Here is a 16,862-nt window from a genome sequence, read left to right as displayed (position 1 = left end):
GATGACCATATGACTTCTTACCAGGGCACATGAACTACTTTCTAGATCATCTGAACATTATTCTATTATTTTTTTGTTTATCCTTTACAAAGGTTGCAATGGTAATAAAGTGACATCTTCAAATCACTTATTTTATACAACCAACAATCCAAAACCACACAAACATTATTTACATGGATATGAAACTGAAGAATATGTATTACTAACAATAATCTTGTGATATTCTCTGCACAACACGGGCTTTACTTTGGGATCAGTAACAGCTGGTCTAATACAGTGAAACCGTGACACTGCAAGGACGCAGAGTCACGGCACACCAGTTTCACTTCATCTGTTTCAATTGGGAGAGAGTAAAAGGTGTTTAAGTAAAAGCTACTGTGTCTCCATCCAGTTCAAACTGGATCCATTAACAGGCCTGCTACCTGATGATCTGCGCTCAAAGGACGATCCACAGATGATACGGTCACTATAATTCGGTGAAGCCTGAGAGCAAACTGTTCAGCATTGAGATTGCGCCAAAGATACGGAGGAAGAGTGGTGTTTTGCAAATTTCACGACAACTAAACATGCGAGATATCTCAACAGATCTCCCACAACATTAATATTGATGCCTGAACATGAATATCCTTTAAAAAACCACCCTGTAGCTTTTAGTGATAAAGGACACATTATCTATAGCGCTGTGTTTAAAGCATATGCCACATTAAACCTTTATTAATGTACAAATGTAACTCTGGCATGAATCCGCTCGCTCCGGGGCTTCCATGTAGACTCGCACGTTCAACGTACACTGAACAAATTTTTGTTCCACTGTGACTGCAACCAGTTTAAATCCAACCATAAAAATGTCTGCTTGGGGAAAATGTCATCTCCTAATACTCTCAAAATTGCTTCCAGCTCAACCGGCTGTGATAAAGGATCTGAAGATTTCATATTAGTGACATTTTACTCTGGGTCTAGGTTAATTAAACATTTAAAGGGGGGTTGAACAAATCGATTACTCAACATAAAAACTTGACTTAAGTGTAGACACAGCTGCAGGGCATCCGAGGAGCTTTTAGGGTAGCTGTCACACAGATTAAAAAACAGTCACCTTCCGGCTGATGGGATGGTCTCTTTAACTACCACTCTTCTTTAATGGAACTGACATCGCTTGTAAGCTTTGTCATAAAAAACTAGAATGCCGTTTTAATAAGACATTTTTTGGATGCTCAACAGACTGTCACCAACCCTGTGGCTCCAAAGCCATTCCCTTTTTGATCATCATAAGACTTAGATTTTACTTCAAGTTCATTATCCCTAATGAATATGGACGCAGGAATCGCTGGGGTGCAAGTCTACGTGATTTCAGTCTAAAATACCAAAAGGAGACACAATGTAGTTCTGCAGAAATCAGGCAGTCTTGGAACACCGTGTTAAACTGTGCTGCAGCTTCATTTCTGGCAGTCAGGAAATTAAAAGGAGCAAAGATTATTCTTACAAATCAAATGTCATTTTTTTTCCTATTAATCCATCATGTCTGTTTGCACAGCCCGAGGCAATGTGTCCAAAATATTAGTTTTTTCAAATAGCCAAAACCTCCAAATTACTGACTTTGTAATTGGAAAAGTAGCAACCAGTCATAGTTTAGAGGCTGGAATTAAAAAGTTTCTGTTCTCTATCAACTCCTCTTTTAATTGGTCATTTCAGCAATAGATGAAATCCTGACCAAAATGTTGTGCATGTTTTTGTAAAGCTTCATCTTTTGCTGAAAACTTTACCAAGAAGTCTGAACTCTCAACGGCAAAGACACGCAGAGTTATGGTCTCATAACCTTCACGCTCCAGCGTGATGGTGCTCAGCCTTTGAGAAACACAGTCAATCACTCCTTCTTATGGTCACAACCCACACACAACCTGCAGTGCCATCTGGGAGCCCTGCCAAAAGGAATGTCCATCCACAGGGGTGACTGTGTGTGTGTGAGTGTGTGAATAGTCATGTCTGAGGCCATGTTGCCTACTGAGACAATCAAATCCACAGTGACAGCAAGTGGTCGAAACAAAGGGCCATTCTTCTCTCACTATTCAGCTACTTTCGGGCTGTCAAAGAGTCAAAAGACAAGAACTGCAGACAAAGAAAACTTAGCGGGATGTGGGACACGGAGAGAAAATGAGCTCAGGAAAAGCTGATGTAGTTTGCCAGACAAACCTGCAGCGTACCTGGAGCAGAAAACCAGAAGTATTTAAGCTTCACATGGTGGTCTTGGGCTTTTTGCACTAACTTTGTTGTTCTTGCTCAAAACCTTAACATATGCCCAGCCTAATGCCAACTACCATTGAAGTCACAGGGAAAAAGAGAAAGAGGGGGATGTGAAATGCATCTAACGCGGTCACCATCTGTTATGTTGTGTTCGCGACCGCGGCAGCCGTCACTCCCACCACAACGTGCAAAGTGAAGCCTTCAGTGAAGACGTCTGGGACGACAGGGCAGCACCGGGCACCGAGCCAGCGCCTTATAAATTTACGCAGCTCGTTTTAGAGAGCGAGCCTGAAATCCACGCCGCACACCCACACGCCGCACGCAGCCCAAACCGTGATTAGGACACAGCAAAAATAAAATCCGTGCACGGGCCGTGACTCGGCTCTGTTAATTGAAGAACAAGCAGCAGGTGAGTGTAGCCCTTAGTTTCAGATCACAACACAGAGGTGCTGTCAAAACCTTCCCCCCAAAAACCCACAGCCGGGCGATTTCATTAGAAGAACCTCGATCTCTTCATTTAGCATTGAGTCAGCTTGGAGGAAGCCTGCTCAGCATCTCTGCAAAGTCAGGAGAGTTTAACACCACAGAGCTCAATGACAGCGGCTGACTCATGCACCGGCTCATCCAAACTGAAAGAGACGACCACCTCGCACATTGTTTGCTCCCAGTTTCCTTTGCAATTCTTGTATTATGAATTATATTACTGCAATCATCCCGTCGAAAGTAATCACACTGACAAGAACAATCAGAGTGGCTGGTGCTGTGAGCAAAATGTTCTGAACAAAGAGAGACACACACTTTAACTGTATTCTTCTCATTATATCGACCATATGGTCTTGGTCCCTGCGCAGTCTGTTATCATCCAACTTCAGTTTCATCTGATTGGACATGAATTGCAATTCTAAGAGTTCATTACATATTTTGCAAAAACATTTATGCACTAAACACAGCTTGATTTTTATGCTTAAATAAAGGTCTGATGTAGAGTGGTTACACAGGAGCAGAATGGCACTTATGTAAGCATTGGACAGGCATATTTACATTAATCTGTGTTGAGAGCTTTTCATTAGACAGATAATCCTCTGAGGATGTCAACCTTGCGGCAGAAAATTAGTTGCTTTTTAAAACAATACTGAAATGGCCATGATAATCATTTGTTCTGAACGACTGAGTGAAGAATTGGGTAATCTTTAAAGAAAATCCCAATTAAACTCAACCAATTGTATTGTGTCCAGACAGAAAATTATCTTTAAAAAAAAAAAAAAAAGACATGACATTTTTCTGATTGAGTGCACCATTTTATCAACATTTCTCCTCACATAAAACTGCTCTGCACACGCCTCAAATCTGAATATAGTCATGTGACAAAGTTTTCACTGGACTCCAAATGGTCCTGTGAAAAACTAAGTACACTCTGTGATTGAACAGCTTGTGGAACCATCCTAAGCAGCAATAACTTGGACTAATCATCTTCTATATTGCTATCAGTTTCACAGGAGAAATTTTTGGCCCGCTCTTCTTCACAGCATTGCTTCAGTTCATTGAGGTTTGCAGGCATTTGTTTAGCTCTCTTAAGGTCCCACCACAGCCTTTCTGTCAGGTTTGGATTTTTGACTGGTCTCTTGCAGCACCATGATTCTTTTTAGCCATGCTGTTGTACCATTTGCTGCTGTGCTTGGGATCACTGTCCTGTTGCATGACCCAATTTCACCCAAGCTTTAGCTGTGGGACAGTTCACAGCTGAATCGATGACTGCGAGGTGCCAGGTCCTGTGGCTGCAAAGCAAACCCATCATCGAGTTCACCACCATGCTTGACAGCTGGTATGAGGTGTTTGTGCTGACATGCTGTGTGTGGGTTCCTCCAAACGTGGTGCTGTGCATTATAGCCAAACATCTCCACTTTGGTCTCATCTGTCTAAAGGACATTGTGGTCTTGTGGTTGTTCAGATCCAGCTTTGCTAACCTAAGCTCTGTTTTTTATGCTCTTTAGAGAGAAGATGCTTTGTCTTGGCAACCCTTCCAAACAAGCCGCACTTGTTCAGCCTTTTTTCTAATTGTACTGTCATAAGCTTTAACATGCTAAATGAGGCCTGAAGTGCCTGAGATGCAGCTCTTGGGTTGTTTGCAATTTCTGAGCAGTGCATGGTCCAACCTTGGGTTGGATTTGCTGGGACATTCCCTCCTGGGAAGACCTTGGCATTGTGTTAGCACACATCTGAACTCTCCAGACCTGCACACTACCAAGAATTTCTGCTTTTACAGGAGGTAGTCACACATGCCGACCATCAATTAATCAAGTGCATTGGATTAGCAGTGCCTGGCTGATTCCTGTGGAAGCAGTAAAGGTATACTTAGTTTTTCACAGGACTGCATAGAGTAATGTGAATTTTTTCATGACTGTGTTGTCTGCTAGATGGATGGGGCTGATTTCTAAGCTTGTTGCAAATTCAAAATTCTGACAATTTACGATTTATCTCAGTTTTAACCCACAGTTGTGGAATCAGTACAGTCACATCAATGTTACTCTCTCTGTCTGCTGGACCACCACTTCGATCCTGTCTTGGATATTCAGATTACTCCGTGATGGACTGCCATTCCACATCCCCAAAGGACAGACCTTCACTTGTCCTGTAACACCACAATGAAGTTGAAATTTCCTGTTGGGTGGAAAAAGCCAACTATGATGGCTGCTATTAACTTTGACTTTTTCAAATAATGTCATCATGAAGCACATTAGCATGCCCACACAAATATTTTGCTCAAAGCACCACTCTGCCCCCACCCAGCTTTACAAAGCTACCAGTACACCGTACACTCAGTGCCGCTTAATTAGCAAAATGACGTTCAGGTAGCCTCTTAGCAAAAGTTGCAAATGAGTAATCTAAAGGAGAAGCCAGAGTTTAAAGCCTCTAATGTGACGCTTACATCCTGTAAACACATTAAACTGATTTCTGACAAATGTTTTCAGGACTAACTCAACAAAAATGGAAAAAGCACCACATCACAAAAAAGAAATGTTAATTTTAGAGTGATCAGGCACAACATTAAAACCACTGTCAAGTGAAGTGAATAGCATTATCTCCTCACAATGTGATATTCAGCTGGAAGACCTTGGGTCCTGGCATTCAGGTGGATATTACTGTGGTACACATCTCTCACCTAAGCACTGTTACGACAAGGGATGTATTCTCAGGGCTGATTGGTTGGTTGTTTTTGACAATATGCGCTCCACCCACCAAATTCTTGTTGGTCAGACAATCGCCAGTGTTACTTTCATAAGGAAAAAGGTGCTACGGCAGCCGCCTTTCAAGACGGAGCCATTATTTTTAGCACCATCCAAACCTAAGGGTGACTAAAACCTTAACAAGACCATTACAAAAAGGCCCCACCCCCACAACCATCAGAAGTAAAAAAGTATCCCACCCTATTACCCCACCCTAAAAGCACACACTCACTTGCTGTTTAGAAAAAGCTTCAACCAGGATGACTGATAGAGAGCCTTCAGTGGGTTATTAGTTGCTTGCAGCCTTTGTCTCTAAATTGCTCAGGGTCTCTCAGCCAATCCGCTTTAAACAGCACGCGAGCGTTGGCTGTTTGCTTCGGCTCTCTGACGCTCACCAAGTGGATGCTGTGCATGTCTCAAGAAGGCATCCGAGTCCACTGCCTGGGGCGCTCTTTGCCCCGTCTGCCCCGACAGACATCCCGGGGTGGAGGCAGGCTGGCAAGGACCGGCAGCTGCCCTCGGGAGACAGTCTAAACAAATCCAGCGTGAAAAATCTGTCAAATCAAATAGGTGGATCTGTCCAAGGGAGCAGCCAAAAGATGCTATATCTGCTTATGTAACAGGTAGAAAAATTACTACACTGACATCTTAAATATTCCAAATTCTGGAAACAGGGCTCTGAAATCTCACCCGTGCTCCACTTCAGCCACACTTTAGCCTGTGGCATCAGAACAGGTGTTATAACCTTGCATCAAAGTCAGATCATCTCACATAACCCAAAAAGCCAAAAAAAAAAAAAAAAAAAAAAAAATCAATCAATCATTTTAGAATTAGAGCCCTGCAAGCATTTAAAAAGTGTTTGTTCCTGCTGTTCTTTAAACCTGCTAGACAATGCAAGAATCTGATCTCGGCTTAATGGATTCGCACAATCAATTCTGCACTGGATCAGACAAACGCCTCCTCCTCGTCTGAGAAACACTGTCCTGGAGACTGCTTGGTCAGAGGGAAGAGAGGAGTGCATGAAAGCGGTCTGAGTTGCTTTCACACACAAAGAGCGAGTGCTTTCAAAGGCAAAACCCAAAATGGCTCTCTTTATTCAACTGTTATTAAAGTTGTTACAGTGATGAATTTTAGTTCATATCTGATGATCTTAGAGTCTTATGATCTTTCTGATTCAAAAGCATGTCATGAGACTGATCAGACACAGTGACTATATTGTGTTTACTGCATTGAGAGTTACAGTCAACTTATTAACCACAGTACTCCAATTCTAGTTGTTCTAAATGGACCAATTTCTATACTGCTCAGAAAAATTAAACACTTTGAAAACACGTCAGATGTCAGTGGGGTCCTGGACCTGCACCAGGGCATCACTGAGCTCCTGGATAGTCTGAGGTGGCAGCGTTGCATGGACCGAAACATAATGCCCCAGAGGTGTTGCATTGGATTTAGGTCAGGTGAGGGTGGGAGCCAACAATGGTATCATCCTCCAGGAACTGCCTGCATACTTTCCCCACGTGAGGCTGAGCATTGTCGTGCACCAGGAGGAACCCAGGACCCACTGCACCAGCGTAGGGTCTGACTGTGGGTCCAAGGATTTCCTTCTGTTTAACCAGTCAGGGAGTTTTTACCTAACCTGTAGAGGTCTGTGCATCCCTCCATGGATATGCCTTCCCAGACCATCACTGATCCCACCACCAGTCATGCTGAACAAGCGGCAAGCAGCATAACATTCACCACAGCTGCTCCAGATTCTTTCATGTCTGTCACACGTGCTCAGGGTGAACCTGCTCTCATCTGTGAAAAGCACACAGTACCAGTGGTGGACCTGCCAGTTCTGGTATTCTATGGCAAATGCCATTCGGGCACCACGGTGCTGGGGAGTGAGCACAGGGCCCACTGGAGGATTTCAGGCCCTCAGGCCACCCTCATTAAGTCTGTGTCTGATTGTTTGGACAGAAACATTCACACCAATGGCCTCTTGGAGGTAATTTTGTAGCTTGGCAGTGCTCATCCTGTTCCTCCTTGCACAAAGGAGCAGATGCCGGTCCTGCTGATGGGTTAAGGACCTTCTACAGCCCTGTCCAGCTCTGCTAGAGTAACTGCCTGCCTCCTGGAATCTCCTCCATGCTCCTGAGACTGTGCTCTGAGATGCAGAAAACCTTCTGGCAATGCACAGGTTGGACGAAGGTTGTACAGATGTTAATTTCATTAACACCAAAGTAGCTGAAACTGGTTAACAACCCCCTCTGCTACTTAACCGACCAGATCAATATCCCAGAATTTTAACTGACTTGATGCTAAACTCTGAAAAGTGTTCCTTAAAATTATAATCTCATTCAAATTCATACTTACGTACTCCTATAATGATGCTTATTACTGACTTGCCAAAGCGTAAACGCACTTCTTTTCTGGCCACCTAGCATACCACCTCATACCATAACTATTCCAAATCCCCCCAAGCTCTTCCCAACCCAGACAAGGTGTGCATTCCTGGCCAGCTATCCAATACTGTCAAAGGAATCTGAAATTTCATCCTTTTTAGCCCCCCTCCCTCTTGTCCTCGTCCAACACTCTGCTCTGCAATCCTCACACACAGATGTATGCACAGACTCACTGCTGGGTCCATGCAGCCTCAACACGAATACACACACTGGAAAGGATTTTAGCACAAACGAGTAACCCTTCAAGAAGAGGTTTTACCTGAATTCACAGATTTCTGGTAACAAAGGGTAAAAGTGTGATGCTCAGGCTTTCTGCCAGTTATCTGAAAACAATCTGAACATTTGATTAAAAGCCCTGGAAAGGGCTCCCGTGAGCACAAACAAAACTTTCAGGAGCAAATATACATTTGATTTTGGACCTCAGTCCCCCCCCTCAATGGATTCAAGTGGGTGGGGCTCAGCTGAAAAATGTGATGTCATGTTTATCTCTACCAATCAGGGTTTAGCACCACTTGACTCTAAATGTGATGACAGTTGTGGGTTGTTTGCTTATGTTTCCAGGCTATTATCAATCAAACAGGATTAAAACACACCCACAAAATCCAGAAGAAGCACAGAAGAGTAGACAGTTTGTTTTTTACCTTTAAACTATTTAAATCATTACAAAGGCTTTTCCAGAGCTGGAAGTTTGAGTGTACTCAGTCAGTGAAACAGTTACAATTTGAAACTTTGGAATTAATTTGAGTTTTCAGGGATTTTTAATGATTTAAGTAATAAGGCAAACATTCAGTCTAGCTTTTCAAAAAGTTAGGATTTGTTGCTTTCCTCTGTTTAAGTCCTCATAAATTGGAGGCTTTTAGACTGTGAGATCGTATCAACATTTCATCTTGGGTTCTACAAACATGATTAACGTTTTCCACAGTTATCCAATATTCTGCAGACTAAATGATCAGGAAGGAGCTTTACTTTGTGAATGAGTACAAACTTGTAGCACTGCTGACTGAGTGTGTGTTTGCCTTTTGAGTGGGGTAACAATTACATGAATCACTTTTGTATGCCCACATGTAGTACGTAGGCAGGCACATCCACAAACAAATAAGCCCAAAAAGTGTACACACACACACACACACACACACACACACACACACACACACACACACACACACGGTGGTGTGGAGACAGACGCTGGCATCAGATTGCTGAGTCATCGTTGCAGCCACATCAGTGCTGCCATTTTTTCCTCATCTGCTCAACTGGAGCTGATGCGTCATGCTGGGAGTCTTTTTTTGGTTTCTGAAATGTAGGCCTAATCTGCAGCGAGTTTTCCACAGCCGTGCACCACATGAAAGCCAGCGAGCTGCTTTCGTTTAAGGTCCCTTAACCCCAACAAGCACGGCCGCCCAACGTGCAACAGTCAAAAAGTCAACACAAAGAGAAAAAAAACCCACAGAGCTCCCGCTTGGTTAGTTTTACTTGAGACTTGGGCAACCAATATGGGTGAGGTTACAGTTTTCCATTAATTTCACATTATTTAAAGGTTCCTCTCATTCAGATAACAATCAGATCAGAGGCCTTTGCAAACATCACTGTATTTTTATCTTTGGCACAGTCTCTCACAGTTCCACGTGTCAAATCAAGATGTTTAAAAAGGTAATCCCACATTCATGATCTCACCGGAGGCAACCAAAGCTGATCTAATCTTGCTTCAGCTTTGATTAATGCCTCTATTTATCTGCATGATCAACAGTTGTTTGGAACAAAGCAACAGGCAAAGTTTTACAAAGAAACATCTGATGAAGCTGCCAGAAAAAAAAAAAAAAAAAAAAAAAAATCAACATTTTTAACCATCTTTTTGAAAAATCTCAAAACTGCATCATCGGTTTCTTCGGCAGACAAATCTCGAGGGAATAAAACGTTGCCAAGAAGGTTCAAAACTTCTTCACCACTTAAAGCCACAGTCATTCATCATTTCTGAAGTCTGTGCCCTTTATATAAAAATAGAAACTAGTCCAGCTGCAATTCAAACTTAACTCCTGCTTAGTGGAGAATAGCCTGACAACAGATCCAAATAAAAGTCACACCTACACTAAAAGGCTGCTTTGTCCCATCAGCAAAAAGAAAGAAAGAAAAAAAAAACTGTTGCCTGTCATTTGACCCAGATGGCTGGGTTAATTCCACCTATTCGAAGCCAGCTCTTTTGTCCTGAAGGGAGAAAGTGAGGCGTGCTGGGTGACAGGAGGCTGACTGGTTGTTTAAAATTCACAAACTGATTCAAACTGGAGGACTCCAGTCAAAACACGGCAGTGGCCTTTGATAGTGCTAAGACACCGACTACAGAAGACGTGATAAAGACAGAGGAATGTGATTTGGCTTTGTCTAGAAGTCGAATCTTTGATGATACACTGCAACTCAAGTGTCAAAGCCTTTAGATAGTACTGACAGCGAGCAGTGAATGCACCAAAGTTCATTGTATGAAGTTTATTGTCTGAACAAGACGCACGCCGGCACTGGCAGACTTCAGGCACAAGGAGGGCAAATTAAAAGGTGGAACTGCCTTTTGATGCAGGCATGAATTAAAAAAAAAAGGCTTTATGGAAAGGCTGAAAGAACTAAAAATCACTATCACAATGTTAAAAAGGATTAAATATTATGATTAAGGCTGCAGATATTTATTTTATTGACCTTCAGGTATGTCCTCACGCAATCTATTATTAATTTAGGTGAGAAACTTTCAACAAATACAGAAAAAAAAAAAAAAAATTTCAGATAGCCAACAAACAAACAAAAAAAGCCTGAAACAGTTAACTGCTAAGTAACCACTTTCCCTCCCTGCACCCTCTGCTCTCTGTTTCACCATGTTGCCCTTGCAATATAAACATAGAGCAGTTGAGACGAGCTACGATGGCATTCATCTGGCACAACCGCAACTTGCTTTGTCACTGTAGGCACAATAAACGCTTCCCTGCAAGTGATAAACCCAACATCACAGAGTCAACATGGAGGAAGGGAAGCAAGGAAAACCTCTGTCCACATTTTTCTTTCTGTCGTAGTCAACTCACCGTTTGCCATTGAATCGGTTCGGTTACAAACAACCGCAAACAAATGAACAAAACTTGTTGTGAGCAAGCGTGAAATGCCTCCAAAGTTCTTTTGTCATTAGCTCCCTCCATGCTGTGCTAACTCTCTCTGAAGCAAAGTAAGCAGGTCTACGGGTACACTGCTGGCACCTGACACAGCAAACAGAGAATAGCTTCAAGCCAAACTGATCTGCCCATTAGCACAGATAGGCACTATTATGTAGACTGAATTAATAAACAGTATGAAGTAGCTAAAATTTTACTCCACTTTCATTTAATTACATTTGCTTCTTACTGTTGTTAAACTCAGTGCTCGTGCTACTACTGATGTTTGTATCCTGACAGCAATAAAACACAGAAATGGAGCATCACAACATGTGCGGCGATTTATTCAAATGTCCAAATTCTAGTTGTCTCTGGCTGTGGACGTACAGGAAAAGTGCAGCTCTGGTTGCACAAAGTGAACGTAAACCCATGTTTGAAGCAGGTTAATTGTATTAACACAGTGCTGCTGATTACCACCAACAAACTGACCTGTTTGTCTTTGGCTAGGCCAAAGAATTTTGCAGGGCCTCTTGCACTCACTCACTATGCAATGTTTAAAATCACAGCTGGAAGGCAAGGTGGTGGTGGGGGGGCTGCTCAAAAATCTGCTTTAAACAAGACCCTCAACTAAATGAAACTCGCACGCTCGTTAATGAGAAGCCTAAAGCAGTTAAAGCAAAACAAGGCACGCATCCCTCTGTGAATGTTGTTCCTGATGTAAGTTAGCAGTCATAATGCTGGAATAACAGTGATTCTTTACACTGTCCCATGTCTCGCTTTGTTTTTTATTTTCTTAAATGCCACTGCCAGATACAACGCACAATCTTGACTTCCTGAATCCAGGTAGCATCTCGAACAGCAGGGGATCTGTGCAGATTTTTGTGCACAGCAGCGCCCGCGATGCTTTTACACCTGAGACGGTGATAAGGCATTCACTCAACTGCTTATTTGGCTGACGAACACAACAGGCAGAGATAATGAGCCCTGTGTCTTTGTTGTCTGCAGATTTAGAGCCTGAGGTCTCGACTGTTACAGAATATTTGCTTCACGAGTCTGGGTTCAATAAGTGTGAGTGTCTCCAAAAGGCCCTCGACATCTAGCGTGACACAGAGCAGAGCTGAAGTGAAGGGTCTGTCCTCACTGGGTTCAGTCTTCTTTACTTTTTTTTTTTTTCCTACAATAACCTGCCTTTTATCTGCGAGGGTCAACCTGAAGTCAGAGTCATTGGTAGAGGCCTCATGATTACGTACAGATGACAAGATGAGCACTTCCTTAGGAACGAGTGGGTTTAAAAACCAAAAAAAAAAAAGGGGTGGGTTGATGTGTTGACTCTGGTGAGTGTTTAAAAAATGATTTACCTTAGTGAATGTTTGACCTACTTTTCCTCCTGTGTGTGATGCTGAGATGGTGCAATAAGCATCCCCAGATGGCCAGACAAGAAACGTGAGTGTGTGTGTACAGTGCTGCATTCCAGCCTGTTTTGCATAGACGGCCTGACCTATACTGTGTAGACAAGTCGTGCAAGTAACACACACACACACACACACACCTCCTTTTAAAGCCCCCGCCTGCAATAACAGTCCATCTTGATCGCGTTACATGTCCGGGCAGGGTGCTAGAATCCCACAAGCCTACTGTACTTCAGCTTTACATGTGCACTTCATCTTTCTGCAGTGTTGGAATGACCTGAGTGAACTGAACAATCACACTCAGGTCAGTGAGTCACTCGTGCTTCAAAGCTCCTTCCTCATGAGTCTGTAGCCTCCTGAGCTAAGTTGCAGCTTAAAAAAAAAAATCTCTCACCTCTAATGAATCCAAAGTCAAGCGGGGACAGTCCCACCCAGCATACTGCACTGCGGGGGGGGGGGGGGGGGGGGGGCATGACATGAAATAAGTGGAGAGGCTGCTGGGGCGGAGCTATGTGATGAGTGTGTGCAGGAAAAAAATAAATGGGGGGAGGTGCATCAGGGTCAGGAGGTGGAGAGGGTAGGTTGGGGGGGGGATGGGCTGGCTGCATTTTACATTTCTAGTCAAACCAAATTCCTAGATTTCCACAAATGCCAGATTTTACAAGAGCTGTAAACTGAAACATGCAGGAACACTTAGCAGGCAGGTTTAATTCCCCCCCCACAAAAAAACATGATACAGCTGATTGTGTGCAGGGCTGCAGCTTCAATGAGATTATATATCTGCATTAGTCAACCGATTCATTCAGAATCAACAGGACGGTAAAACTGGGGAAAATACTGAAAAATACCCAGGATGGCATCAGATAATTTCAATAGTCCAGTATTTTAACAGTATTTAATAATGACACAAAACTGACAAAACATAATTTTCACATCAGGCAAGCTGGAACCAGCCAATGCTCACTTTTAGATGCTTAATAATCGATTAGACAACAGAATGACGTCCTGTCGACATGGATTAGTCATCTGTCTCTCTGCAAAGAGGTGCTAATCTGTGAAATCATCTGGTTGTAGTCATACTTTAACTCTGTGTGTGTGTGTGTGTGTCTTTACCTCTTGAAAGCCTCTGTGGGGTTCCTCTCACACTCTCCAGGCTGCAAAGTGCTCTGCACAGCCGGATCGCGCACCTTTTCCTCGTATCCCGGCACCAGCCCGCTGTGACAAATCTGAGTTACCAGACCTCGGATGAAACCGCCAACACACAGCGTGTCCGAGTCATCTGCCCGGCAGAAGTGGAAAGCCAGGCTCTGCTGGTGTAGACCGCGGTGGGTTCCCTGGACTGACGTGGGCCATAACAGCTCTGTGCACAGTGCAGTTTTCCCACTTCCAGGCCCTCCCACCAGCAACACGCCCCAGGAGCTACCCGACTTTGCAGATCCAGCTGTGAGGCTGCCAGGGTTGGATGCGCCACCACCGGGTGTCAATGGGGGCTGTTTATTGGGAGTGCTGATCACTCCGCTGAGGTTGTTGGTTTTCTCCTGGAGGCAATGCTGGATCTTATGGAACACCCACTCCCGGCAGTAAAAGCGCTTCCCTTGCAGCAAACTGGTTTGGGCCATTGTGATCTAGTGCTGCTGTTCCACCTATTCCTCCTCTTCAGGTTCCCTTCATTACGCCCCCTCACATTTTCATCTCCAACAAAGGCTGGCTGTAAATTCGAACATCCATTTTGTCAGGTGCAATTGTACCTCTCAGAAAGGAGGATGCAGTTCAGCTGTCCTTGGTTTTAAGAAGCAACAAGAGTGAAGGCGAGTAGAGTGAAAGTAGAGAAAGAAGCAGAGCTGCTGTGGATGGCAGGAAAAGCAGCTGAGCTGTGGAGCGTTACAGAAAATCTAGGTCAAAAAGAAAAAAGGAAGTCAAAGTCGAGGTTCAAACCATAGATTTTCCACCAACTTTTTCCATAGCTTCCCCACTGGTTGAACTAAGTGCTCCTTGTTATTATGACCATGTTGTCTTAGCATGGCGCTGGGCATGGCAGGGCACCCGGCTCTTGAGTGCATCCACTGGGAAATTCAAGCCACCACCACTTGATAGAATTAGCCATGGAAGTCACTGATATATTTCCGCTGATGCATTTCAGATGCTACCGACTAAAAGGGTGTTTCCATTACATTAACATGGACCCAACTGCCAGTGCTGAGTGACTTTCTCCAATAACATACTAAGCCTGGCTCCTTCCCTGGAAAACAGAAACAAAATGAAAAAAAAACACAAATTAAAAAAAAAAAAAAAATCATCAATACTTTCAAAACAAAACTTTAGGACAGTGATTAACACTTAAAGCTTCTTAATTATTCAAGTAGGTGTTTCAGGAGGTACATTTTACGATCTTACATGCAGGCACATAGCTGAAAATACAAGTATGTAATTTATTTACACATTTATTGCCCTGAAGAGTCTCCATATAAACTGCAACAGTTTGACACCATTTATCATCGTGCACAGTAATGTTACAGTTATTTTCCAGCCTACAAAGAAGAGTGAACTCTATTCAGGGAGCTACAAGAGGTGGGCAAGCTGGTTTTTCGGTGCTTTCATCCTCCACAACCCACATCACTGCCTGCCTGCCCTGCAACAAAATTCTTGGCAGGGGTTCGTCCAGTTTCTCTAGTCTATCCACTGATCCCCTCTTCCTTCCTATGTGGCTTTAAATCCCAAGCAGTCCACATCCGTCCTGAACTGTGGGGGGAATGAAGTCCAAGTGAGACCCCCCCCCCCCTTTTTCCTGCACGTACAGGGGTCGTTTACATGGGCGTAAGTGTAACATAACAGCTTTTTTCTAAAGGTTTTGCAGCAACGATTAACCTCTAAAAGGCATTAAAGCTCCCACTGAAAAGATTTTTTTTGTGGCTCACTGCACGTTAACTATCTTTCTATTTAGTTGTTCATCATTGTTTTCTACACTGGAGCAAATGCACATATTCCCCAATCTCCCCAGCCAAGAAATCTCACACACAAACACACAGAGAGACACGAGCGCGCGCGTGTACACGCGTAGTCTCGCTGGTTACTTTGTAACACTGCCAAATAACACGGGTTTACACGGGCTGCTATGCATTTCCACCTTTCTGTTTTTCTAAGGCGCTCCCTGCCGTCAACACAAAGCCTTCCAAATAAGTGTTCGATACATGAAGCCGGGGCTGTCTGGAGACGGAGCGAGGCGGAAAATCAAACAGAAAATCTGTCAGAGCAACGACACAAATTCACTTCAGTTGACTGAAAAGGAAGCGCAAGTCTTTTGTATGCCAGACAAACCTCACCCATTTCAGATGGGATACAATTTACATCTATGGGGGGGCTTTAAAAAAAAAAAAACCCGACCAGACCGGCGAACAACTGCATGCATTAATGAGGGGAAAACCATATAAAGGCTAACTGTAGCCGGTCAGGTTCCTGCAGCCCACCACAACTGTTCTCCCAACTTCAGTTTAGCCAATTGTGGAGCGTTTCTCTGTCTTCTCTGGTTTTAAATGTCTCGCAGTCCCAAACGGTTTTCCTCTCACCTCTTTCCGATTCCTTTTGCTGTTTTTGGGTGGGAGGGAAGGGGGTTGCTGTGTCCGTAGTCTACACCCTTTCTGTCCAAACCAAAGGCTCCGGATAAACCACCGACCGTTCCTCCCGGCGCAATTCAAAGCCCAATTTTGTGCATTTGAGCAGCGTTCTTGTCTTTCTTTGAATCACTCCTTTCTGTTAGTGTCGGCTCCTCCTGCTGCCCTGCACAGCTCCACAGCGAGCCGACTGACTCTCCGCCTCCAAACACTCTACATTTCTCCCCACTGCATGCAGAGCACACGCTAATGAGCGGCGCAAGGCTTTTTGGGACTTGGAGTTTTCAACCTTACGCCGCCGTTCATGGTCTAACAGCGGGTGGTTCAATACAAAAGCGGAACAACAACTGCAGATGATTTATTATCTTCTCATGGAACAATTATTTGGCCTTTAAGCCAGGGTGTCAAAGATATGGTCCGGGGGCCAAAGCTGACCCCCCTCCCAACGGCCCAATGATGCCCTTAGTGAAACACGTTTTTCAGTATTATGTACTCCTATTTCTGCAGTCAGGAGGTTAGTAATACTACAAGTGACAATATATGAAATTTTTTGGATTGTTTGGATTATAAAGAAGTATAATATGTACACACACAGAACAAAAAATTTTAATGTACATGCAATGATAGCAGTTAGATAGATAGATAGATAGATAGATAGATAGATAGATAGATAGATAGATAGATAGATAGATAGATAGATAGATAGATAGATAGATAGATACACAAAAGTCAGATAATTTCTATTTTAAAAATTTTATTTAATTTTCTAAATTTGATCAAAGGAGACTTTCCCATAAAGAATTCTTTAGAAATAAAG

General features: G+C 43.4%; 1 protein-coding gene across 2 annotated transcripts in view; it reads right to left on the bottom strand.

Annotated features, from left to right (window-relative positions):
* ankrd50 (ankyrin repeat domain 50) overlaps positions 1 to 16,230 on the bottom strand; it is a 35,631-nt gene extending 19,401 nt beyond the window's left edge. For both annotated transcript variants that reach the window (XM_030739289.1, XM_030739290.1), the window contains exons 1-2: positions 16,001 to 16,230; positions 13,551 to 14,676 (exon numbers count right to left, since the gene is read on the bottom strand). In XM_030739289.1, the coding sequence (XP_030595149.1) occupies positions 13,551 to 14,056 (506 nt within the window). In that variant the 5' untranslated portion in view covers positions 14,057 to 14,676; positions 16,001 to 16,230. The remainder of the gene's footprint in view (positions 1 to 13,550; positions 14,677 to 16,000) is intronic.
* Positions 16,231 to 16,862: the final 632 nt, after the last annotated feature.

This window comes from Archocentrus centrarchus, chromosome 10 (assembly GCF_007364275.1).
Source record: "Archocentrus centrarchus isolate MPI-CPG fArcCen1 chromosome 10, fArcCen1, whole genome shotgun sequence".
NCBI classification, from domain to species: Eukaryota; Metazoa; Chordata; class Actinopteri; order Cichliformes; family Cichlidae; genus Archocentrus; species Archocentrus centrarchus.
The sequence above is the reverse complement of the archived record's forward strand: the minus strand, read 5'-3'. Positions and strand labels throughout refer to the sequence as shown.